The 19,498-nt window shown below is 37.3% G+C and overlaps 2 protein-coding genes across 7 annotated transcripts; one reads left to right on the top strand and one right to left on the bottom strand.

Moving 5' to 3' along the window:
* The first annotated feature begins 1,017 nt into the window (after window positions 1-1,017).
* LOC307001845 (uncharacterized protein) lies at window positions 1,018-12,692 on the top strand. 2 transcript variants are annotated; one of them, XM_079618848.1, is made up of 16 exons: window positions 1,018-1,716; window positions 1,972-2,002; window positions 2,506-2,666; window positions 3,510-3,717; window positions 4,569-4,644; window positions 4,841-5,094; window positions 5,248-5,325; window positions 5,501-5,574; window positions 6,815-6,981; window positions 8,082-8,279; window positions 8,552-8,638; window positions 9,346-9,599; window positions 10,728-10,877; window positions 11,270-11,410; window positions 11,628-11,751; window positions 12,265-12,692. In XM_079618848.1, exons 2-16 carry the CDS (start codon window positions 1,976-1,978, stop codon window positions 12,480-12,482), a joined length of 2,217 nt encoding a protein of 738 aa, XP_079474974.1. In that variant the 5' UTR covers window positions 1,018-1,716; window positions 1,972-1,975; the 3' UTR covers window positions 12,483-12,692. The 2 variants fall into 2 exon arrangements, with proteins under 2 accessions (XP_079474974.1, XP_079474975.1); XM_079618849.1 differs by having other exon boundaries at window positions 2,509-2,666.
* On the bottom strand, window positions 12,606-17,496 carry LOC307001846 (uncharacterized protein). 5 transcript variants are annotated; one of them, XM_079618850.1, is made up of 8 exons: window positions 16,797-17,496; window positions 16,511-16,541; window positions 15,265-15,932; window positions 15,122-15,167; window positions 13,886-13,977; window positions 13,649-13,759; window positions 13,037-13,307; window positions 12,606-12,963 (listed from the first exon to the last, which is right to left on the bottom strand). In XM_079618850.1, exons 2-8 carry the CDS (start codon window positions 16,535-16,537, stop codon window positions 12,748-12,750), a joined length of 1,431 nt encoding a protein of 476 aa, XP_079474976.1. In that variant the 5' UTR covers window positions 16,538-16,541; window positions 16,797-17,496; the 3' UTR covers window positions 12,606-12,747. The 5 variants fall into 5 exon arrangements, with proteins under 5 accessions (XP_079474976.1, XP_079474977.1, XP_079474980.1 ...); XM_079618851.1 differs by having other exon boundaries at window positions 15,265-15,595; window positions 16,797-17,494; XM_079618854.1 differs by having other exon boundaries at window positions 12,607-12,963; window positions 15,265-15,490; window positions 16,797-17,494.
* Between the last annotated feature and the right edge of the window lie 2,002 nt (window positions 17,497-19,498).

A 19,498-nucleotide genomic window follows, 5' to 3' on the forward strand; every position in this document is an offset into this window, starting at 1 on the left:
TAAAGTGAACACAAAAGAACAATATTAACTAGAATGTACATTTCCAGAAGAAAATGTGAATGGTGCTTGCAGTGGCAAAAAACACGACCCGGTTGCTAGGGTGTTCTTGGAGTTTGCTATGAAGATGCTAAGGTGTTCTGGGTGGTTGCTAGGTGGTTGCTAGGGTGTATTGGGTGGTTGCTAGGTGGTTGCTAGGGTGTTCTAGGTGGTTGCTAGGCGGTTGCTAAGTGGTTGCTAGGGTGTTCTGGATGGTTGCTAGGCGGTTGCTAGGTGGTTGCTAGTTTGTTCTGGGCGGTTGCTAGGCAGTTGCTAGGGTGTTCTGGCTGGTTGCTAGGTGGTTTCTAGGGTGTTCTGGGTGGTTGCTAGGGTGTTCTGGGTGGTTGCTAGGTGGTTGCTAGGGTGTTCTGGGTGGTTGCTAGGTGGTTGCTAGGCGGTTGCTAGGGTGTTCTGGGTGGTTGCTAGGGGGTTGCTAGGGTGTTCTGGGTGGTTGCTAGGCGGTTGCTAGGGTGTTCTGGGTGGTTGCTAGGCGGTTGCTAGGCAGTTGATAGGGTGTTCTGGGTGGTTGCTAGGCGGTTGCTAGGGTGTTCTGGGTGGTTGCTAGGCGGTTGCTAGGTGGTTGCTAGGCGGTTGCTAGGGTGTTCTGGATGGTTCCTAGGCGGTTGCTAGGTGGTTGCTAGGCAGTTGCTAGGGTGTTCTGGGTGGTTGCTAGGCAGTTGCTAGGGTATTCTGGGTAGTTGCTATGGTGTTACTAGGTGGTTGATAGTTGTCACAGATGGTTACTATGGTGTTTGTAGCATTTTCTAGGCATGATTTAGCACTTAGCTAATCAAAATTAGCATGTAGCTATTCACTGCTAGCATGTGTAGCATGTAGCAAGTCCTGTTTGCTAGCATGAGTCAAAAGAGCCAACCCCCATCTCTATACGATGTTCTGATGCAGAGATATACGTCTTGCAAAACGGTTGCTAGGGTAATCTGTTTGGTTGCTAGGGAGTGTATGAAGGTATTTTTGGTGCAAAACTACTGAACACATGTGAGAGCGGAATTTGTAGCTGTAGAGCATACCCACACATGTGTATCAATAAATTTGAAGTCACAGAGATTTTTTTTTAAACTTGTAGATTTTTTTCCTCTCCTACAAATACAACACAACAGTTACACATTCTCAAATTCTTCATTGCAGGTGCACAAATCGCATTCTACAAATCACAAATTAAGAAATTTGTACGCTCACATTTTTGCTACAGTTGCTGCAGTGAATATGGTGCAAAACGCATTCACACACCTGTATAAAAAATGTGAAGTCACGGACAAATTTTGCACACCCGTAAATTAATATGTGAATCCATACAATGAGAGTTGCACACTTGTGGAATATCTGGTCACAAATGCATTACTTTTCTTGGATAGTTTTCTGACATAATCACAAGTCAAATTACTACAACTGCTTGAATCTGCTGCTACGAGTCTCAAACGCATTTTTTTCGCCTTTAAATGACAAGTTACGCGCGCTCTCACATTTGCACCATATACTCCGTGAAATTGGGAGCAAAAGCAATTTGTGCATCTGTGAGGCAGGGGCGGGCCCTGTTCAGAGAGCAGAGAATTTCGGCCAATCAGAAGAGCTCGTTTGAGCCGCCGGCGCGCGACCGAGAAAGGGGAAAAAAAACCGTGACCATCTTCCCGCGCTGGATGTGAAGGAGAAGGACCAATAAAGGTATGTTTATTTTCACCGTTCACCGTTATATGTTTGTTTAAGTAGTTTTAATATGTGCTCTGGTCGGCTAAGTTGGAAATCATTGTTTCTTATTGTTTCACGAAATGACGTTAAGTTAACTTACACTAACGGTAATGCTAGCCTAACGCATCTGTACTATTAAGTTTGCTATTCAATCGTCTCATAATTAAAGATAACAGCTACTCTCATATTAAACAATGTATTCCTTATATTCTCTTCTGCTTTACCTTCTAGAAAAATGACAGAACAGGGTGGGTCTTCGCAGGTCAGTATCATATCAAATGTGTACAATGTTTTTCTTTCTTTTGGTTTGTTTTTGGTGGATGATAACAGTTATAGGAATACCATAGTAAAGTAAAAGTATTGTATTTGCCCAGTAGGCATAATTGGAAGCTACAGTGAGTCACAGAGTAGGTTAATTAACATTCTATAAAGCCAATGCGATTTAAAGCACGTTTTAAATGCAAAATTCCCGTTCCATGAAATATATAATCACTATTTACATAGTTTAAGAATAGTTAGTTCACTCCCATGTGCCCTGCAGTGTCCCAAAATCAGCTGACCTGCAACAGATGCTTTACCACTTAGAAACAGGCACTGCCTCCTTACTTTGTTGTTTGATCTTATATACTCTTGACAATTAAAATGATGTTGGTTTAGGCATCAGAGACAAATCGTTTGTCTATATAATCAAGACTAAATTTACATGATTCCATTTTCTAAGTACATCTAATTAAATGTAACCCAGACTTCTCTCTAAATGAACAGAAGACAAACATTGAGTCAGCAGTCCGTGTACTTCTAAACTGCATACAAAGTGAAAGGGAAAGACCTCCGTCACATCAAAACACCACTGCTCAGCCTACTGCTACTGTTCCTACCAGCAGCAGACCTGTAAGACCAGCCACAGTGCAGACGGAGATGCAAAGGTAAGTGATTGTTAGCCAAACTAAATTTTGCTTTTGGCAAAAATAACCACAATTATTGTGGTCAAAAAGTAGGTCACTCTTACTTAACACAACTTAGGAAACATTCCAGTAATCACTCAGCCCTGTTGTAAAATAAGAATATTGTGTGCTGTGCTGAATTATCTTTATTTATACAATGGAGCTGTTGAAATCTTGAATCTGATTGGTTGATGAATATTCTAGGTGTGCAATTATTTTTAGGGAAATGCACGGCTAAAGTAGTTCCAGGCAGGTCTGGAACGCATTACAGTTCCATATCACTTCGCCACATGATTTCAATTATTTCAAAGGTCAAACAGATTTCAACAGTAAAAAACAAAACAAAAGAGAACTGTGTAAGAACTGAACTGAGTGCTTAACTAATTGAGCTTGAACAGTTATATACACATACCTATGAGTCAAAGTTACATGTATTTTCAAGTAAAATTAGTCATTTATGTCTTAAGTTAACATGAACAACTGAGAAAGCAATGGAGGCTTGGGATGAGATGCATAAGAAATGAGTCCTACACACGAGCGTTTTAAGGACAAAAACCTGAAAAATTTCTTGAAATACAATATCTGAACAATGATTGTTGTATATTGTATATTGATTGTTGACTGTTGTATAAGTGGAATAATTAACTCCAGTGCAATATTTTGGCCCATCATCAATTATTCCTTACTTAATAAGAAGAAATACTCAGTTACAATGTAACACAATTTTACACAACAACAACTCAACACCGTTTTATATTCATTAATAAAATGTTACTTTGATATTTAGATTTTCACTGCTTAATAACTGTCTATGCCTCCTCCAAGATGTTTCCCATCTTTGTATTCTGGAGGCCAGAAACGAAAAAGAAAGTCATCGGATACTCCACGTGTATCAGCTATAAAATTTATGGAACTGCAGTTCTGCCTGCAACCTGAGAACACCGACAAAACCCCAAAGGATGAGGCAGTGCTCTTGCAAGCAGGTCTTGGAAGGAGGACCATAAATATGGATGAAAATGTGGATCACACAGAGGTTAGCCTTAAAAATATATAATAATAAAAAATCAACTCTCAAGACAGATATTTTTCAGTTACTGTTTCAAATCATGTGATTTCTGTTGTGGTCGCCATACTGGCAGTCAATTTTTGACATCTGCATATTGTAATGTCTTACAATTGCTTTGATCATGCCACAGAACTGTGTAACTGTGGTATACATTTTAAGTGATTTCATTGTCAGTCTGTCTAATCCATACACATTGTAATTTATCTCTTCTGATTTATCCCCTACTCTGCCTGTCACTGCTGTCTTGTGATTTTGTAGATTGATATCTGCAACAGCTGGACTGTACACCATGTTCCGTACACCAGGAATGACTGAAAGTCTTTCAGTCATTCCTGGTTTATGGAGGTGTATGAAATCATTTACATTTTTACATTTGGCAGACTTACATTGCATTATCCTATACATTTATACATAGGTATGTGCAATCCCCTGGGATCGAACCCACACCTTGCGTTGTTAACGCAATGCTCTTACCACTGAGCTACAGGAAAGCTAATCAGTCTGATTTTTGCAAATATCACTGTACATAGTAGGGCAGGGACCTGCAGATTGGCGGGTGAACCAAACAGCCTTTATTGCAGCTGGTACAGATCAGACAAACTATCAACATCTAACTTTATCTGATAACTGCCATCAGTCATCATTTAACTATTTCACCTCATAAAACACAAAAACACTGGTCGTAAAGATACCAAATCCTGACTGTATGCTATTGATGATATTGATTACATGTTAACTGATGCCCCAGTTGTTTCAATTGACTGAAAAGATGGTGGAACTGATATTTTCACAATGACAGCAGTGAAAATTTATTACAGATAAGCCGAGTGCTGCTGGAAGAATTTCCCAAGATGAGAGATTTGCGTGGTGGTTGGCTGCTTACAAAGGCTTCAGGTGAGTTTTTTTTTCCATTGTTAAAGAAAACATCCAGACCTGTTAAGTATCTAGACCTGTTATATATCAGTTAAGCTCAAAAGTTTTTTTTGTGTTAAATTTTAATAAATGTAATCTTCAATAATATCATATTCCATCATACAAAGGAAGAAAAGGTCATTTGAATGAGCTACTAAAATGTTTTATGTTTTCAAAGGGGGCAGTGGACAAAGAAAAACCACTCCATTGCCCCAGGGCGCTGAAGGGTACACTGCCAAAGTCCTTAAGAGTTCATCAAACAATGGAAAAAATGTTATATACATTGTCCCTCTGCAAGAGAAAATTGATACCACCCCACTCCCATTTGACGCTGCAGAATTCGCAAGAATGCCGAAAAATGCCTGCATGACCTGTGGCAAGTTAATTCCTCTGCCACTGATACAGTTCCACATTGAGTCCTGTGGATATAATGTAAGTTGTCTTCTAAATTCTAGTTGTTTTATAAAATAAATATAACACCTCATGTCCTCGGCTATGGTTTGATTGAATCATTGTAGTGTAATTCAGTTTTCAGCTGACAAGTCATTGTTATAAAGGGTTGTTTTTTGTGTTTTATATTCAAAGAAAGATGAATTTGAAGAGGAAGCAGACCAGACAGTAGTAGACCATCCAGCAGAACAGGAGTCAGACCTTATTTGTGTGGTAAGCCATCAATGATGTTTCAGGTTAATATTAAAGCTGCAATCCAGAAACAAATTACACAGACTGATATCACAAACTTCAGTATATTTTATTCTTCGGTTCATATACTACTGTAGTATTTTCAGTTTCAGGTTTGTTAATTTTATATACCTCTTTATGACCACTTGGCCTTTAGGACTCCTGTCCAATTTGTGGAAAGCAGTTTCCTGCAGAGATCGTTGCATACCATGCAAGTTCATGTGGTGAAAGGTATCGCAAGCATGATGTAAATCAACAATCAAAGACAAAAAACCAGTGCCAGTGCTGTTATATCAATAATTTAAATTGATTCACTTAAATTTCCTTTCTGAAAAGGTGAAAAAAGCTTAATTGTAACATCCAGATTTAAAACAACTTGTATTGCTCCCATTGGCAGACTAATTAAAGTAGTCTTATAAGATATAAAATAATTCTTTGAATTAGTATGTCTTGCTATTTGTTTAGTATGTTTAGTGAAAAGCAAGGAAATCTAGATATAATTTGTGAATCATGATTTTTTTTTTTTATATAATAATTACATTTTCATATCACCCAGCATATTATTACAAAAAACATTGTCAGCCTGTTCATTATAGCCACAGAGCTAAGGCGGAGCTACAGATTAGGCGTCCCTAATTAACCCGCGTATCTAACAGTAGTTCCGCATTAATTAATTTGCACGCAAGTTTTATTTATTTTTGTACCGTGTATATTCATGCACCGAACCCGTATCGGTTCAATCCGAATACATGTAGGCTACCGTTCCACCCCTATACTTACTAAGACACCTGACCAACTCTCCACTGGTTCTCTTCAGACCAGATATTTATGTTTCTTCGATAGGAATTATTTAAATTTCTGTTTGGCTCCTCATCTGTCTCACGCCTGGGAGGCTCAGAATTGTATGTCTGTGGGCCATCGTAGGTTTGAGGGGGATTTCGGATCTCCTCAGACTCAAAACTCTCCATACTTGAATAGAACTTTTTTGGCACGTCTCCCTCTTCTGACGTCACAGCTCAGCTGTGTTTAAAAATATGATCTTGACAGAAATGGCTATAAAGTTTACTGTAGGGCAATTACAGTAATAATTTTAATGATAATTACATTTTCATTCAGACATCTAAACATTATTTAATATATCTAAAAAAAAACTGACATACTTTAATCTTTAATTTGGTGTAATGTCATGCTTACACAATTCTAACTTTCTTTAAAAGTCCTCACTGTAGACTGCACATCATATCATATTTACTGATTGTAGTTATACATTACTGGGCTTTTAGAAATCATAATGCTTTCAGATGCTTGAGGGGTAGCTGATAGGTTAGCTTCATACAGACTGCAATCAGGTGTGTCACATGCACAATGCCATGTTTGCAAATATCTTTTGTGTAATAATCTGAGTGTGAGTGTAAGTGTAATTTTGTTTGTTATATAGATTGTTCAAGTGTGTTTATGTTTTAATGTTAAGTTTTGCAGATATTATTTCCACATCTACACTGCCTGACTCTGAAAGCAGTGCTGGTGCCTCTTTTTTCTCTGTCGACTCAACACTTCACACAAGACCAAGCACATCAGCTACTCTTCCAGTAGAGGATATGCCATTAGGGTCCAGACCTGTACAAACTGATGATTTGGGTTAGTGTTGATTTATTCATTAGTTCTTAATAAGTTAACTCAATACAGTTGGACATTATTTTGAAACATGCTGTAATTGTGAAATGTAAATTCCCAATCTACAATGTAGACATTGCAAAATGTCTGACTCAGACTGGTCCACAGTTCTTATATATTCATACTATTTAGACCGCTGTAGCCATGCAGACTGTGTTGTTTAAGGGTTAGTGCACCCAAAAATGTAAACTCTGTCATTAATTCTTCTCCCTCATGATGTTCCAAACCCGTAAGACCTTTGTTCATCATCAGAACACAAATGAAGATATTTTTGATGAACTCTGAGCTTTCTGGACCAGCCATTGAAACTTGAAAAGGCAGTAAAGACATGGTATATACTCCATGTGACTCCAGTGGCTCAACCTTAATGTAATAAAGCGACGGGAATATGTTGTGTGCAAAAAAAACATAACAAAAATAACGACTTTATTCAACAATCTCTTCTCTTCAGCTTCATTCTCTTACGCTGTTCACTTAGTAAACACAGTCCAGCGCTTCAGGTTTTACGTCAAATCGCTGGCTCGTTATTGGCCGAGGCTGGTCACATGATCACCACGACACGTGTGCCAATAATGAGCCAGCGTTACTATGTGAACAGCTTAGGAGAAGAGAGAAGAGATTGTTGAATGAAGTTGTTATTTTAGTTTGTCTTTTGCCCACAAAAAGTTTTCTCGTCGCTTCATAATATTAAGGTTGAACCACTGGAGTCACATGACTATTTTAACCATGTATTAACATGTATTAACTGCCTTTCTGGGCCTTGAAAGTTGCAATGATGTTGCTGCCTACGGCTGGTTCAGAAACCTCTCGGATTTCATAAAAATATCTTCATTTGTGTTCCGAAGATGAACAAAGGTTTACGAGTTTGAAACGACATGAGGGAGAGGAATTAATGACAGAAAATATTTTTTGGGGGGTGAACTAACCATCTAAGTGTATGAGCCTGTGTGGTTTACAGTACATTATCTCATGGAGACTTTATTGACTCAATTGAGTTGCAGACCATGTTGATTCAGACAGCTTGGTACTGTGGCTTTAAACAACTTTTCTGCTTTCATTTCCAGCTTGGAAAGGCATTGTCAGTCCAGAACTGGCTGCAGACCACTACAGAAGACAGTGGCTGCAAAAAAAAGAAGACGAGCCTACCCTGAAAATTAAACTAGACATCGGAGAAGATGTAGAGGAGCAAGAGGGAACGATCCTCAACTTCTACAAGGCTCCCTACATTGATTGGGCAAGACCGTTCCAAGCTAAATTACAGGGTACTGTAACTTAACAGACAGTACGCTGTACATATGATGTACATCTTATTGGTTTAATTACATGTATAAGAGCATTGATTGTCTACTCACTGCTTTCATGCTTTTTTCCCTTTCTTAAGATCATATTCTAAAATACATTTTGAGCATATACTGCCTAAATTTAATATTTTCATATAATGGGGGAGAGTATTGGAGAAAATGATCAATACATTTTTGTACAGTATATTAGTGCACTCATTTGACTTTGTGTTTGTAATTTCTTGTATTTTCAGGAGATTTGGCTATTGGGGATGGTGTGAATCGACACTTTTTAAGTATGGTAATGCACAAGTTGCAACATGGTTTTACTGTTGATTTTGGTAAGTTTACTGGACAAATCTGGCATAAAAATAATAAATTAGCTAAATTAAGTTCTTAAAGATTTCTTTTAGGGTGTGTTCATACTTGTAGCTTGGTTCGCTTGGTATGTTTGGTCTGGACCAAAAAAAAAAAAACATGAATTCCTCACACACACAAACACAGATCTGCTGCATGGATACGCGGTTCTGATGCATGTACCGAACTGTGATGGGCAAACTTGTGACAATGACGAGAAAGAAATTATATGAGTGAGCATTCTGTCCTTTTTAGGGTCTTATCTTCCTGGTCTTGGTTCGTTTACATGTTCTCACTTGGCATGTTTGGTTCAATTGCTCTGTTAGTGCAGTTCATTTGTATGAGTGTGAACGCTGCCATCTGAACCCTGGTGCGCATCAAAAAAGCAGACTGAGACCGCTGAAAAGATGAGTCTCAGTCCACTTCTAAACAAACTGGTGTGGTTCAAATGACCAAACAAACTAATCAAACTACACTACAGGTGTAATTTCACCTCAGAGCAAAATTTTACATTGTGTGTTTTTGTTTACAGGTAATAATAGTTTTTTTTAAAAAGACAAGATGTTAGATCAGATGCTGTTTTTGCACATACAGATTCTTTATATCACTCATTGTATACCTTTAAACTGGGGACTGTCAAAAAATCTAACTACATACTAACTAAATCTATGGTTTGATTATTTCCCTGTAGGAAATGCATGCGGCACTTTACTCTTTGAGGGCCAACCTGACCATCTAATCCCTTCCACCTCACAAGTTTTGGCGCAGAATGAAATGTTTATCATGGCAGGGAGAATGATTGGCCATTCTTTTCTGCATGGTGGACCTCGTCTGACAGGTCTTAGCCCTGCAGTTCTTCATGTGCTGTTAGGTGGAACACCCCAGACAGCCACCATCACACTAGAAGATGTGGCAGATCTAGACATCAAGGAGACCATCAGACCGGTATGTTCCAAGAAGTGCAATGCAATCCAGTATATATATATATTTTTTTAATTGCAGATGTGAAAGTGCATATTGTCAGCTTTAATTTTAGAGTACATCCATATCAGGTGAACTGTGTGGGAATTGCATGTCATTTTATTCTAAGTACACATGTTTTATCTTAACAAAATTAATGAGACAATTCAATAGAATCTTGATACCATGAGATGTATGACTGGGTTCCTATGCAAAAGTATGGAAAACACAGTTTGAAAAAGTATGGAATTTGAGTAATTTGTGTAAATTAAAGAATTTTAGTAATTTCCTGGTCTGGACAAGTACGTCAGAATGATAAAAAATGGTTTACCAGACTATTGCACCGATTTTTTTTTTTTTTTTAATGAACTATATAGCCTATATATATATAGCATTTTAGGTTTCAGAAAAGCAATTAAAAAAAAAGAAGAAAATAAAAATATTTACAGATGACTACTAAATACTAGATATAATGCTAAAAGTAATGATATTAGAACTGTTTATGTTAAATATGGTCTGAAAAATGTTCGGAGTGGTTTGCAAATTTGAGTCTGAAAAAAGTACGCCTTTTTGTAGGAACCTTGGACTTAGTTACAACTGCAACAAATTCCAAATGTAACCACCACATACGGAATCAAACCTAGATTTTTTCATATTTATTTAACATATCTTTATTGCGAGGATTTACCCCTTGAGATGAAACATCTCGTTTTCGAGGGGATCCTCCAGTACATCAGAGCAACAAAAAAAAAAAGCAGCAGAGCAAATATCACGGTCAAAGACAGCACAACAAAATACTTTTATACTTTTTCATATAAACTAAAATTAAACGCAACTAGCCAAACATCAGGCATCAGATGATTGATCACTTACTCTTGGACACTGTAAAGTGGGTCAATGTTTTAAAAGGTTCATAATTCGAACAGAGTTCATCAGATATGAATGTACCTTAAAATTAAAGCTTGACCAGTCTCTTCTACTGAGAACGTAAAATATGTTGCATTCCATAAGCCAAAACAAAGCTGTCATTGTAAAAATAATTTAGACTGCTCTGTATTAAGTGGTATATACAATTGATATGTAATTGTGATGGGTCTCATATCGATTTGAAAGCTTTTTGAAGATGAAGCATCCAAGAACCAATGCTGTGGACTCACTGAGGATCAGAGGGCAGCTGTAAATGAGTTGGCACTGGCATGGGATCTCCCTGTATTAACAAAAACCAACAGGACTTGGCTTCTTCACAATCTGCTTCAACATGCAGTAAGTCCAAAGTTCCAACATTTAAAAAAATGAAGGATTTGGTCATTTGGGTGTATATTTGTCCCATCTAACTGGACATTTTCATATTTCAGACATGCTTTGTTCTTTTTTTGAATGTACATTCCTGGTTACTTTTCCAGGCCTAGTGGTAATTTGACTTTTTCTCGTAGTTTGTATGCAACTGAAAAGGGCTTAATTGTGTCTCTAACCCTTTTCCAACATCTCCAGTGCAGTAATTTATGAGTAAATTTATGTTTCCCACAAATAAAGTAATTGTTTAAATATATGAACATGAGAATAAAAAGGAAGTAAACACTGTAACAGGGCACTCAGTAACTTTGTGAGCACATAAAGACAAGGTAACGCTAATTTTATCCTTCTGATATTTTGAGGTTCTTGGACGAAATGCACGCCAGCTGAAACAGTTCAAGCAGGGATTGAGGGAATCATTGATTTTGCCACTTTTGGAATCTCGACCTGACACAGTGTTATCGGTTTTTCCACGTCAGTCAATGGCTGAATGCAGTGCTGAGGTATTCCACTTTTTGTCCAACAGTAATTTTAATCGGAAAAAGTGCCATCTGACAATTTTTGTAACTATGTATCTTAGTATCAAGGAATATTTTTTGTTGTTATTGGAGCAGTTAGAAATGCAAATAAATGGGACACAACACATACTAAGCCACAAAATAATGAAACCAGCATGTGGTTATAAAATGTGTATAGTTGTCATAATCATCTTGTTCTTAGGTTATTCTAGACCACATTAAATGGCCTGATGAAGGAGGGTTGGAGGATGATGGAGATGACAGTGGGTACTCAATTGACATCAAATGCAGAATTATGGGGTACTTGCGTCAGTTTATGAAAACAGGTAAATTGCATACTGATATTCGTTTTCCTATGTAATGTCCCATCTAGTGCTTTCCACTTTTAGTGTTAAACAACTACCCGCATCCACCTGACCTCACTCATCCCACACACATACAATTTCCTTTAATATAAGGATTTTGTAAAGGTACCTTATGGAGGAATAAATTATGTTCATTAAAAAAATTCTATGCATTTTGATTTTGAATAATTCTTATTGGTTTATAGACACCTATTGAGAAGGTGCGTTGTCTGTTTGTGTACAACGCATGAAGAAATAAAATAATTATAAGATCTGTTCCTCTGCCATGCTGAGCACTTGTTTTGTCCTACTTGTGAAGTCACATCAACAAAGCGTATTTACTCAATTATACAAACATGTCAGACACCATAGGAAAAACATGTACACTAGACTTTTAACCTTAACATGCTTGCAAATTAGCCAAATATTTTTTTTACTGCAACATGTAGGGTTAGAGACTCAGTTTTCTTGTGCTTTGGCTCTCTTTATTTTCAGTGTCTCAAGAGCAGCTGAAACAACTTGTCAAGTTTTGGGTTGGATGGGAGATACCCATGGCTAACATGAAAGTGGAGGTGGTTAGAGCGGAATATCCCACTTCATCCACATGCTACCGCATGCTTCGCTTGCCAGGTTACTACAAGAGTTACAGCGAATTTAGTGTTCATTTAGAGAACTGCATTGCCACAAATGACAGTGGGTTTGGATTATTGTAGAAAGTGGAACGCTCTGAATTCACAAGCTATCTCATTTCATTGTTTTCCATTAAATTTTAGCTTAATAATTGAAGAATCTTACCATTGTTAAGCATTGATCAGTTTTTCAATGTTCCAAGACGTTGAAATGTTGGGTTTTATTGAAACGGTTTAGAGTTGTGTACAGTTGTACAAATGTATTTACAATAAACTTGATTTAAAAAAAAAAAACATGAAGTTGTGTCTATTTGATTTTCATAGGGAATTAAAGTTCATACAGATGACCCTACACATAGCCAATGCTGTGCATATACTCCAGCGCAGCTAAATATTTATCTACTCCCATGCATGTTGAGGGTCCCATTGGGTCCACAGCAGCACTAAGTCCAGCTAGGCCATCAGGTCTCAAAAGGCAGTCACTCTCAGGGACATGGACACCAGAGTTGGGATCACAGGGTATAAGACCACTACTTTCCCAGTCAACCAAAGGGATCTGCAAATCCTGTAACATAAGTTGTCAATACTTCATCTGCCACAAATGCATGCTGTTTTGAGTATAATTAACAAACATGTACCTCATCATTGTACTCTTCAGAGTTGTGCTGTAGACCCATGTGCCACAGTTGATTAGGAGTGAGATTTCTCTCAGTTGAAAGGGGGTGATTGTCCCAGCCATCTCTGAATCCATCAAGCTGGGCTTGCAAGCGGGGAATAAAAACATAATGGCAGCAGAATAGATGAACACTACTGGACAGGTCAAGTAGACCATCCCCTTCCAGCTGGTGAAGCACATTGTAGAAGTGGCATGTGACCGCTGTGAACACATCTCGCCAGAGACGTTCAATTCTGTTAAAAGCACATACATTTATTTCAGCATTTAGAATATTCCTGTCCAGAAATTGTAGCATGCAAATAAAAAAAGGACTATTACAACAAATCAAAAACTATGGTTAATGCAATATTATAGTCCTTTTTTTAATCAGTAAGAGCAAAGTAAATACTGTACTCGTGTTAGGCAATTGAGGTGAAAGAGGATTCTAATCCTGACCTTGGTTTGGTATTAGCAAGGTTTAACAAAACATAAAAAGTTGTGGATCATCCAGATAACACAGTATTAAAAAATAAAGCGTATGTAAACATTTTACCCGTTTATATATATATACATATACACATATATTCATGGTTACCTCTGATTATGTACACTTTTCCCTGCAATGAAGCTGTTTCTCCCGGATCCCCGGATGGAGAACATGAAGCGGGCCACATCAACATTTTCTACACCATGGTCACCACGAACCCTTAAGAAGTAAATGTGCCAGAATTTAAGACTGCAACTTTCAGTTGATATAAGAGGCCATTTAAACGAAGGACAATCAGAGTGGTACAGTTAAGAGTAAATATATACATTTAACTATAATATTGACCTTTGTGGTAAGCCACATCTCTCAACAGCTTCACTGAAGAAGGCAAGGGTAGTGGAGGCCTTGTTGTTATTGGCAACACCAAGATACATTATCTACAGGAATAATACAGAACAAAATCAAACCTTTTAATTTTTTAAGTTTGATTAAGTTATATATACTCTTTAACCAAATAAGTGGCACTGCCATTACATATTTAAAACAATATCTTAAAAAAACCTAGTTGTATATATATATCATTTGAAAGCTTACAATCTCTAGTCTGATTTTCAAAACAAATTACAGGGCAGTAATTTATCAATTTGCAACAAGAATATTTTCATACTTAATTTTGAAATCATGACAGATTGGTAAAAAATGTCGGTTTGTTTTCATGTCAAGCGTTTAAAAGATAACATTTATAAAACATTTTTGAGAAAAACATGTCTGAAAATGTTTTAAATTTAAATAAATATATATATTATCCATTTGTGATGCGGTGAGCTATTAACGCACATAGGTTATGTGTTTATTAGAGGTTAAGTTCAAATCAAATACTTCCAAACTGCCCATACTACTTCTGAATAGGATGTCTACTTCATAAATTGTAAGAAAATTATGGAAATATATGGTTCAGATTTCACAAACCATATATAGCAATGGATATATATCCGCTTCGCGTCGTGACCGCATTACCACCTCGGGTGTGCATTATTTTTCTAATAATTCAACGGCCTGTCGTCAATTATTCCTTACATATGGTTCCGATTGCACAAACCATATATAGCAATGGAGGCACCCTTATATGGTCATCAATGGAGCTTGGATGTCATCTAGTGAAAAACGTACTGCGCCCAAACAAAATCTCACTAAAAGCTCATTTTTTGAGATATCAACCTTAAATTTGTTCAGATATTTGGCTTTGATTTTCAGTTTTAGAGTCAAACATATTTTGTAAAATATATATTTTATTATAAAAATTATATTTTTACATTGTATATGTTCATATATATATATATATATTTCATAATTTATTCCACTTCTACAATTATCTGCCAAATGTCTTCTTAAAAACAAGACCAAACCAACCATATGTCTATATTACAAAGAACGCTTGAATTTCACCCATTTAAGTTTAGATAGGCTACTTTATTTTCATGTCTATGTGAAAAACGGGGTGCAAGTTAAGGGGTTAAGTATTGTTATGCTACTGTTAAGATATACTACAAAAAAAGGCCTGCATCAAATAATTATCAGTACCTTTCTGGAGAAGCCATCAATTCCTCCGAATATCACCATATTGTACCTTAATAGAGAAAGTGAAAAAAGTGTATAAACATCCATAATCTTACTTTTATATAGAACTAGCCCTGCAATAGATTTGTTTGAAAAACACAACCAACCTTATAAGTTTGTGGTTTGTGTCGATATGCATCAGTGATCTGGGGCCTGGGACAGAGTATGTCCGGCGTACCACACACCGCAACTCTGACATTCTTGATACAATCCCTGCAGTGTCAACTCTGTGCATTGATGCACGGACCCTCCGCCACTGAACTCGATGTCCCCGAGCCTGCAGCAGTCCCAACATCATTCGATATCCGGCATGTGGGTTGCTGGAGTGAATGTCTGATACCAGAACGTCAAGTTCCTCATCAGTTAAGTCACTGTACAGACCCCTCACAGATAATCCCCAATCACTCATACGTCTCTGCAGCGTCCACCTAGAAACCCCTACAAAATTGGCAATGCACTTCACAGATAGGCCCATACTAAGAAGCTCAGCCACATATTCCTTGGATATTATAACTCTGGGGCGGCCACTATTTCCCCTCTCCAGAGAAACTGTTATACATGTTTCCTTGTCATTTTGCTCAGAGACTAGGTGATGTAACTCCGTAAGGGCATCATACACTGCTTGAGGGATCTGAAGTTGGCTTGATACTGCACTGAGTACAACAAGCTCCTGTGAACATACAAACTCCAAATAATCTAGATCCAGAGGGGCACGATCAAGGCAACTTGATAGTCTGATGAAGAGCCTGTCAAGTAAATGACTGAGTAGCATTTCCTAGAGAGAACAAAACTATTACAAAAACAATCCTTCTAGCATCTCAACAATGTTGGCTGCCTAAATGATATTATGCCAATAAACAATTATTAAAACAAACATGATTATACTATAATAATTTATACGTTTTGCATAAATCAAACCTGAAATAAAAATATTGGAATTATGTTATAGTCATGGCACAGAGAAAAAAATGATAAATATGACCAAAAAAAAATGCACGTCTAGCTTAGTTTTGTGAGGCAGTGCCTGTTTCTAAGTGGTAAAGCATCTGTTGCAGGTCAGCTGATTTTGGGACACTGCAGGGCACATGGGAGTGAACTAACTATTCTTAAACTATGTAAATAGTGATTATATATTTCATGGAACGGGAATTTTGCATTTAAAACGTGCTTTAAATCGCATTGGCTTTATAGAATGTTAATTAACCTACTCTGTGACTCACTGTAGCTTCCAATTATGCCTACTGGGCAAATACAATACTTTTACTTTACTATGGTATTCCTATAACTGTTATCATCCACCAAAAACAAACCAAAAGAAAGAAAAACATTGTACACATTTGATATGATACTGACCTGCGAAGACCCACCCTGTTCTGTCATTTTTCTAGAAGGTAAAGCAGAAGAGAATATAAGGAATACATTGTTTAATATGAGAGTAGCTGTTATCTTTAATTATGAGACGATTGAATAGCAAACTTAATAGTACAGATGCGTTAGGCTAGCATTACCGTTAGTGTAAGTTAACTTAACGTCATTTCGTGAAACAATAAGAAACAATGATTTCCAACTTAGCCGACCAGAGCACATATTAAAACTACTTAAACAAACATATAACGGTGAACGGTGAAAATAAACATACCTTTATTGGTCCTTCTCCTTCACATCCAGCGCGGGAAGATGGTCACGGTTTTTTTTCCCCTTTCTCGGTCGCGCGCCGGCGGCTCAAACGAGCTCTTCTGATTGGCCGAAATTCTCTGCTCTCTGAACAGGGCCCGCCCCTGCCTCACAGATGCACAAATTGCTTTTGCTCCCAATTTCACGGAGTATATGGTGCAAATGTGAGAGCGCGCGTAACTTGTCATTTAAAGGCGAAAAAAATGCGTTTGAGACTCGTAGCAGCAGATTCAAGCAGTTGTAGTAATTTGACTTGTGATTATGTCAGAAAACTATCCAAGAAAAGTAATGCATTTGTGACCAGATATTCCACAAGTGTGCAACTCTCATTGTATGGATTCACATATTAATTTACGGGTGTGCAAAATTTGTCCGTGACTTCACATTTTTTATACAGGTGTGTGAATGCGTTTTGCACCATATTCACTGCAGCAACTGTAGCAAAAATGTGAGCGTACAAATTTCTTAATTTGTGATTTGTAGAATGCGATTTGTGCACCTGCAATGAAGAATTTGAGAATGTGTAACTGTTGTGTTGTATTTGTAGGAGAGGAAAAAAATCTACAAGTTTAAAAAAAAATCTCTGTGACTTCAAATTTATTGATACACATGTGTGGGTATGCTCTACAGCTACAAATTCCGCTCTCACATGTGTTCAGTAGTTTTGCACCAAAAATACCTTCATAGGAGTGGCTTGGCAGCTGCCAATCATGAAGCTCCAAAGTCAGTGTGAATGTATAAACCAACCCCCATCTCTATACGATGTTTTGATGCAGAGATATTCACCTTATTCCGCCCCGCCCACTTTTACTTCTGTCCAGTACTTCCGTTGTAAACGAACTTCCGGTTTAGCGGACTCTCATTCAATTTCGAGGAGAACTGCAGAGAAGTCTCACTGATAAAATGTCACATAAGGTAAGCTAATTTGTGCCAAATGTGCTCTGTACGTGTGTACCAACAGCACAGCAATGCAATGCAATGTTTCTCTAGGTAATTTTTTAACGACTTTTAGGTGTTTATATGACCCGTCTGCCTGTCTGATCGCAGCCCGGCCGATGTGTAGTGTTTAGCCTACATTAGCCACAAACATCTAAAGTTGTAACACCAGTTCGTGGCTATTTTTTTCTCATCTGTTAGCTATACACTGCAAATGTATCTGGTGATTAAACAAACAAACTGTGGTGTAATAATGTTTCAAACTTTACATGTAGTAGTGTTTGTGCACATATTCATAACTAAGTAATAGCTATTAGAAAGACACAGCTATTAAATAATTTGATGGTGGCATTGTTTCAAAAGCTTCAAGTGAAATGTACTTTAGTACATTGCAGCAGTTATTAATAACCATAGGCCAACGCATTTGGCTATAAAATTATAGCCTATCTACTTATATCAATATCATACTGAGAACAGTAAAGCATAAATGTAAAAACAAATGTAGCTACAGCGCTCTCTTATTTCACACTGTCTGCTGCATCATTAGTCTGTTACATTAAAATTTTAAGTGTTTCTGACTATACTAATTACTTTTATCTTTCACAGATGTCAACAATGGAGAAAAGTACATGGGAGGAAACAATACACACACTGAAGAGCTCAGGGGGGATATGTTTGCCTCACCCAAGGGATGTGTCTGAGTGGGGTGATGACATGAAGCAATGGCCACATATTACATATGGCGACATTTTTAATTATTTTGTTTTGTCTCTTGGGGTTGATGGTTCTGCTATGCGGAACTTTAAAAGTACTGAGGCATACCAATACCTCCACAGTGGTAAAGTCGGCCGTGTGTTGGTTCACCTGGAGGAGGAGTATGTGTTTCTGAAAGCAAGCGTGAGCCCAAGTCAGGCCAGCACTCCATCTCATTTGGCTTGGGTGTTGGCCACATCCAATGGAGCAGTGGAGACTACAGGATGCACTTGCATTGCTGGGTTAGGGAGGTCCTGTAGTCATGCAGCAGCAATATTGTGGAAGGTGGGTTGAGCTGATTAAATGCTAAAATGTTTATGTATGGCAAGGCAATTTTTCTAAATACAATGAATAACATATCTATTCATTTATTTAAATATATATATATATATATATATACTGTATGTTTGTAAGTATTAGATATCATTTGAATTTAATTTGTCATGTTGTGTATTGTTTTTCCAAAAATGTAAACCTTTTATTTTCTCTTTTATCAAAGTACAGTAACAGCCACTGAAATGTTGTCTTCATATGTGCTGACAGAATAGTTTGACAGTTTTTGTTCCATGTTCTGTTTAATGTACAAATAAACAGCTTTCATTGTAACAAGCAGTGATTGTTTCTATCAACATTTTATAACTCTACATGTATCAATTTCATGTTTCTTTAAAACGTGCATTATGTAAAAATAAAAAAAAGTACACAAGCACGCAGGAATCACTAAAGACAATTGAGTAGAGGAAACACTGTTAAAGAAAAGCTTAACTTAAGTATTTACAATTATTAATTTACAACTAATCTTCCTCTTCATGAATGATATCCCCACGCAGGTTAGATAAAGCTGCACAGATTCTCAAGATTTTGTCCAATTTGGGGGCCAGATTAATCGGAACAGTCTGTGAAATGAGTCTGAAGTTTTTTAGACGACGGATGACCCGTTCAACATGGACACGGACATTAGCAATGCGTCTGGTGTTG

This window comes from Phoxinus phoxinus (assembly GCF_949152265.1).
Source record: "Phoxinus phoxinus genome assembly, chromosome: 7".
Lineage (NCBI taxonomy): Eukaryota > Metazoa > Chordata > Actinopteri > Cypriniformes > Leuciscidae > Phoxinus > Phoxinus phoxinus.

Bases quoted from the DNA above. Each gene is read 5' to 3' on its own strand.
- LOC307001845 (XM_079618848.1), top strand. From the start codon at position 1,976: ATGACAGAACAGGGTGGGTCTTCGCAG. The intron at 9,600-10,727 runs GTATGTTCCAAG...TCGATTTGAAAG, and splicing joins TCAAGGAGACCATCAGACCG to CTTTTTGAAGATGAAGCATC. The intron at 10,878-11,269 runs GTAAGTCCAAAG...TGATATTTTGAG, and splicing joins ACAATCTGCTTCAACATGCA to GTTCTTGGACGAAATGCACG.
- LOC307001846 (XM_079618850.1), bottom strand. From the start codon at position 16,537: ATGACAGAACAGGGTGGGTCTTCGCAG. The intron at 15,168-15,264 runs GTTGGTTGTGTT...TTCTCTATTAAG, and splicing joins ACAAACCACAAACTTATAAG to GTACAATATGGTGATATTCG. The intron at 13,308-13,648 runs GTAACCATGAAT...TGCTTTTAACAG, and splicing joins AAAAGTGTACATAATCAGAG to AATTGAACGTCTCTGGCGAG.